Here is a 5,778-nt window from a genome sequence, read left to right as displayed (position 1 = left end):
TACGAATTTAGAAAGTTGAACTATGAACTGCATACTAGTACATTGTCTTGTCTTGTCGGTCAGTGATGTTTGACTATGAAATGAACTGGTTTGACTACGAATTTAAAAAGTTGAACTATGAACTACATACAAGTACATTGTCTTGTCTTGTCGGTCAGTGATGTTTGACTATGAAATGAACTGGTTTGACTACGAATTTAAAAAGTTGAACTATGAACTGCATACAAGTACATTGTCTTGTCTTGTCGGTCAGTGATGTTTGACTATGAAATGAAGTGGTTTGACTACGAATTTAAAAAGTTGAACTATGAAATATGAATTGTAGAGAAACACCAATTTGTATATAATTAAAATTGTATTTGTGTGATGATTATAATACACTTTCATTGCTTGTGAAAATGAGTACTTACATCGAAAGAAGCTTTACTCAGCTACCAATGTTCCTGCATAATCTACAAAGAACAAATCCTAATACCTTCACATCCATCAAGAAAACGGATACCAACCTCTTTCAATTCTGTTTTGTGGCTTTAGGTTGCGTGGTATAACATAATAGTTTTATTTACTTACTTAAAATTTCTTGCTAATGTATCTCGTGTACTCTTTACTTATCAGTAATTTATGTTTGTTTTTTTATGCAGATTCGTACCTTTCTTAGGTGCATGATACCGTTGATATATGTGGGTTATTTACCCCTTCTTGGGAGCTATCTGACAACAATGTACTTCGCAGTGGCTTTATATGGAAATCATGAACCCCTACTCTTAGCAATTGGTTTGGGAACCTTAGAGTGTGAAGAATCATGGAGATGGTTCATGATGAGGTTAAAAGATTGTTTAGGTGAGGATACAGAGGTTGGTTTCATAAGCAACCTATGTGATAAAATAGACTTTGGTGTTCAGAGTGCCTACCCGGATTCGTATCATGGATATTATCCTAAAGATATAGCTCGAAAAATACGTGAGTCTGTCGGACATAACGATGGAAGTCGAATCGTTGTTTTGGAAGTCATGCAATACATATAGAGTTCATGATTTTTACTTGTGTCTGGAAAGGTTGCAAAGTGCATGTAGGAAACCACCTTTCTGCACCTTGCTTAGGAGTCCAATTTACTGGCTTGACGATATAGCAATTTCAAAATGGACACGAGCATTTTTCCCAAAAGTACGTTACAATGTTAAATCGATTGACGTCCCTGAAATTTTGCAAATTATATCCACACGTGAGTTTCCTATAACAACGATAATTGAGTTAATCAATACGTCGATACAATCAAAGTATGGTGAACGGGCTGAAGTGGCGGGTAAGGGAGATTATTATATTTAGTTTTTTTCTTGTGTTATTATTTTTCTAAAATTATCAAATTTTCCAGGGAGGTTGTATGGTGGGTTGACCCCTTATGTTGAGAGTAAGGTTCAAAAACGTGTCAACAAGTCTTATAATTGGATGGCAAGACGTTTGTATGGGGATACATTTGAAGCCGATGACAATTTTGCCACCACCAACGTACAACTTGAACGAAGGGTATGTAGTTGTGGGAAATGGCAAAAAAGCGGTATACCATGTGGCCACGCTATAGCATGTCTAAGAACTCGTACGTCTGAAGCCATTCACGAAATGGTTGATTACAAGTTCACTAATTTCGTGTATCGACTTGCATATGGATCTGAGTTGGTGAATACTATACCATCACATGTGCTTTGGGAAATACCAAATGAAACGATGGTCCTGTTACCTCCCTCAATGCAGTAGTTATTCATGTAGCCCCTTTATATTTTATGTCGTATTATGTATTAGTTATTTATGTACCCCATTTTTATTTTATGTCATGTTATGTATTAGTTATTCATGTACCCCGTTTATATTTTATGTCGTATTATGTATTAGTTATTTATTTTATGTCGTATTATGTATTAGCGATTGAGGAAACAACATACATTAAAAGTAAGGGACATTTATTAAATAGTAACAAAACACACATACAACAACAAACAACTTAACTAACGAAAAACAATTAACTTAACCAACATGCATTTTAAAAATGAGGGACATTCTTTAAAAGATTCTATGCATCTAAGTGGGTAAACTCGCTACCATCATATTCAAAACGGTATAGTTCCAAAGACACCTGTCGCAGAATGTCTTCATCCGTATTTGCATGTTCATTATCCAACTCGTTATAAATACGTTGAAATTGTTTCACCTTTATTTTCAAATCCAGAAACTTCGCTTTGACATCTCTTCTTCTTCGATATTGAGTACGCCCCATTAAATGGTGAAACAAATGACAGACACGAGACCAAAATGATCCATCGCGAACTTGTGGGGGACCCGGTGGAAAATCCTCCTCTACAGTTATAATTCAAGCTTGAACCAAAGCGACCTCCTCTTCGTTCCTCCATATATGTGGTACAGGCGAGTCCATAATTGCAAGGGGGGAAGTAATACGATACAATTAAAATGGATATTAACAAGTATTTATAGTGACTCCTTATTTTCCCGGTGCAATGGCTTGTCAACTCAAGTAGCAGTGTATTGTGTTGTCATTCGACGGGGATGACTTGTCAACTCGAACAGTGATCTGTTGTGTTATAAGTATAGTACATTGCGTTCGTCAGTTAATTTTGACTATGAATTGCAGACATATTAGAAGATTGGACTGCGATTTTGTGTATAAACTACTATAAATTGACATTAAGTTAAATAAATAGTTTACTAAACAACCAATACAGCTGTTCAAATATTGTTTTTGAGATTTTACTCTCTTTGTTTCAATCAAAATGAGTTCTATATCATGGAGCAATGAAGAGTTCTTGGTTCTTACACGTGCTTATATTCATGTGTACGAGACAAGCAAGTTGAACGATCCAATGTTTTGGAGCCGTTTAACCAATATTTTCAACGCTGAAAACCGAATGACTACAAGAAACGATCGTGACAAACTAGACATCTTAGCAAGATGGTATGAAATGAAAACCGAAGTTCTATTATTCAACGATCTTTATACCAAAATTGATGACACCCGTTTAAATGCTACTAAGGAGGTCATCTTGGAAGCTGCTAAGGAGGAATACAAGTCATTAAGTGACGGGTTGGAATTCCAGTTTGAAGCCCCTTGGAATATTTTGAAATATATCCCGTTTGTTTAAAATCTATTTCAGTTTATTATGTGAGTACTATGTTATTTTCATGTATTTCGTATGTATTGGATGCATCTCCTATGTTTAATTTCAATTAATAAATGCCCATTGCATTAGTTTTCACAATACATTAGAACACATTACTAACAAGAATTCCATGAATCATTACAAACATTACAACAATTACATGAAAAACAACGACATACTACAAACAAAGCATTAAAATAAAAAACAAGTCCATGGGTTATTATTAACGGAAATTAGAGCGGTCTACATGAAATACTGATTATTTTTTACAACCTTCCAAACTTCCTCATATTCGAAGTCTCTGCCATCACGCTCACAGATGTAAAAATTTGTAACAACTTCCAAGAACTCTTCTTCGTCCCGACAACGAAGTTTGGTACTTTTCGCATAATTACACGCTCGATTGAACCATGTCACTTCTTCCTTTACATCCATCCATTTAGTAACAACATCTGATTGTTCTCGTTGTTGTCCTTCTCCCATCTCATGGTTGAACAAAGTTGTTATGCGAGTCCATTCATCACCTAGTAGGCAATGCGTGGGAGCAAGTAACGATACACCATCCTTAACACTTAGCCAGCATCGTGTAAGAACCAACACCTCGTTTGTCGTCCATGGCCTTTTAGAATTGGAACCGGGTACTTCATTCGAAGAACTTGCTGCATTCGACGACATTTCTAAATATGGGAGTTCGTTTCGTTTAGGTGATTTGGGTGTTTGGTTTTTAGATCTTAAACATCTATTTATATAAATAAATACAGGACTATGAATTACAACTTTGACTACGAAATGGTTGCATTTGGACTACGATTTTCAGCTTTCTGCAGTGACTTATCATGTCAAACAGTCATTTATGTCTTGTCACATAAGAGTTTTGCAGGTTACTGCAGTGACTTGTCATTAATGTCTAGTCATTTCAAAGTTGGACTATGAATTAGAACTCTGACTACGAAATGGTATCATTTAGGTTGCAAAAGGATCGTTTGTTGTTTTTTTTAAATAACATGTTTAATTGTTATAATCTGCAAACTAAATTTTATAATATAAAAGCTTCATTAATTGTTATAATCTACAAACTAAACTAAAATATGAAAGCATAGCAATGTCTTGTAAGATTTAATAAAAAAATTACAATACATAATAAGTTAACAACTCTTCATTTCAAGGTTGTTTTATATCAAAATCAGCGTCATAGGTTTGTGAGCAACTCGCTGAACCACCAATATTAAATGCCATTTCTGTAGTAGAAATTGTGTGACGTGCTCCACTACCGGACGCCCTTCCAGTACAATTGTTTCTTGTGTGTCCTAGTTGACCACATGTAGAACACTCTTTTCTAATTGGACCCTCGCCTTGGGATGGAATGCGGTCTGTGTTTCTTGGCCTGCCTGGCTGACGTTTATCCATTATAGGTGGCTTAACAATCATCAAATCATCGGGGATATCCCATTCAGATGGCTTTGGAAAAGGATTTATTGATTCCTCATACGTTTTCCTCAATGTTTCGGTAAAGTAAGCATTTAATGCATACCTCGAGCAGTCTTGGTAATTGTTCACTGTTAAACATCTTATGACATGACCACAAGGTATCCCATCAAGTTGCCAATGCCTACATGTACATGTCATATGTTGGAAATCAACAATCACATTTTGCGCCCCCTTTTTGACCTCGCATTTCGTATTTGAGATCATGCGCACATCACACTTAGTAAAAGTTTTTTTGTTTTCTTTTACAATTTCATTGGCCCAAGGGGTAAGTATTGTTGCTGCTTCCGCTAAAAAAGCAGGCAAAACGAAGAAGTTAAGATCAATAACATTAAATTAATAAAACATTAATATTAAAAATTTACTTAATACCTGCAAAGTTACGTCTTTGAAACCACCATTGTTGCATTGTTGCACGAAAAAAATCGATCAACATAAGTATTGGCACCTTACGTGCGTGTCTAGATAATGCATTTATAGACTCCGCACTGTTGGACGACATAAGATTGTATCGGTTCCCTTTAAAGTGTGCCCTTGACCAAGTTTCTGGATTTATACTTTTTAAGTACTCCCATACTGGTTGTTTTGTCTTTTTCATAACATCCATGGCAGCGTCAAAAGCATCAACTGTGTACGCCCTACAAGCTTCCCAAAAAATTCCTTTCACTGTGTTACTCTTCCCGAATCTAGATACTATGTTGAAATACAAATGGACACCACATATTCCATGATGAGCGTGAGGAAAAATGTTGGCAACGGATGTTGCTATAGATGGAGACCTATCAGATATAATTGTAAGCTCCTGCATATTTCCTATGCAATCACGTAGTTTTTGAAAAAACCATGTCCAAGAATTGGTACACTCATTTTTGCATATACCATATGCAACCGGTAATATTTGGTTTTGTCCGTCCTTAGTAACTGCAAGTAACATGGTACCTTTGAACTCGCCCTTTAGGTGGGCTCCATCTACTACTAGGGTCGGTTTACAATATTTGACAAAAGCGCGTACCTACAATACATTGTATATCTATTCAAATACACCAAAATAAAAATGAAAAATTTAATAAAATATTATAATACTAACCGAGCAACCGAGTGCGACGTACAAAAACTCAAAGCGATC

At 35.7% G+C, this 5,778-nt stretch overlaps 1 protein-coding gene across 1 annotated transcript; it reads left to right on the top strand.

Moving 5' to 3' along the window:
- Window positions 1-398: 398 nt before the first annotated feature.
- Window positions 399-1,752, top strand: LOC145122422 (uncharacterized). The gene is made up of 4 exons (XM_079058026.1): window positions 399-542; window positions 642-964; window positions 1,056-1,303; window positions 1,373-1,752. Exons 1-4 carry the CDS (start codon window positions 399-401, stop codon window positions 1,750-1,752), a joined length of 1,095 nt encoding a protein of 364 aa, XP_078914152.1.
- The last annotated feature ends 4,026 nt before the right edge of the window (window positions 1,753-5,778 follow it).

The sequence above is a fragment of the Lactuca virosa genome, chromosome 6 (genome assembly GCF_052849685.1).
Source record: "Lactuca virosa cultivar CGN04683 chromosome 6, Lactuca_virosa_CGN04683_v6, whole genome shotgun sequence".
NCBI classification, from domain to species: Eukaryota; Viridiplantae; Streptophyta; class Magnoliopsida; order Asterales; family Asteraceae; genus Lactuca; species Lactuca virosa.
The sequence above is the reverse complement of the archived record's forward strand: the minus strand, read 5'-3'. Positions and strand labels throughout refer to the sequence as shown.

Bases quoted from the DNA above. Each gene is read 5' to 3' on its own strand.
- LOC145122422 (XM_079058026.1), top strand. From the start codon at position 399: ATGAGTACTTACATCGAAAGAAGCTTTACTCAGCTACCAATGTTCCTG. The intron at 965-1,055 runs GTCTGTCGGACA...GTGTCTGGAAAG, and splicing joins ATAGCTCGAAAAATACGTGA to GTTGCAAAGTGCATGTAGGA. The intron at 1,304-1,372 runs GTAAGGGAGATT...CAAATTTTCCAG, and splicing joins TGAACGGGCTGAAGTGGCGG to GGAGGTTGTATGGTGGGTTG.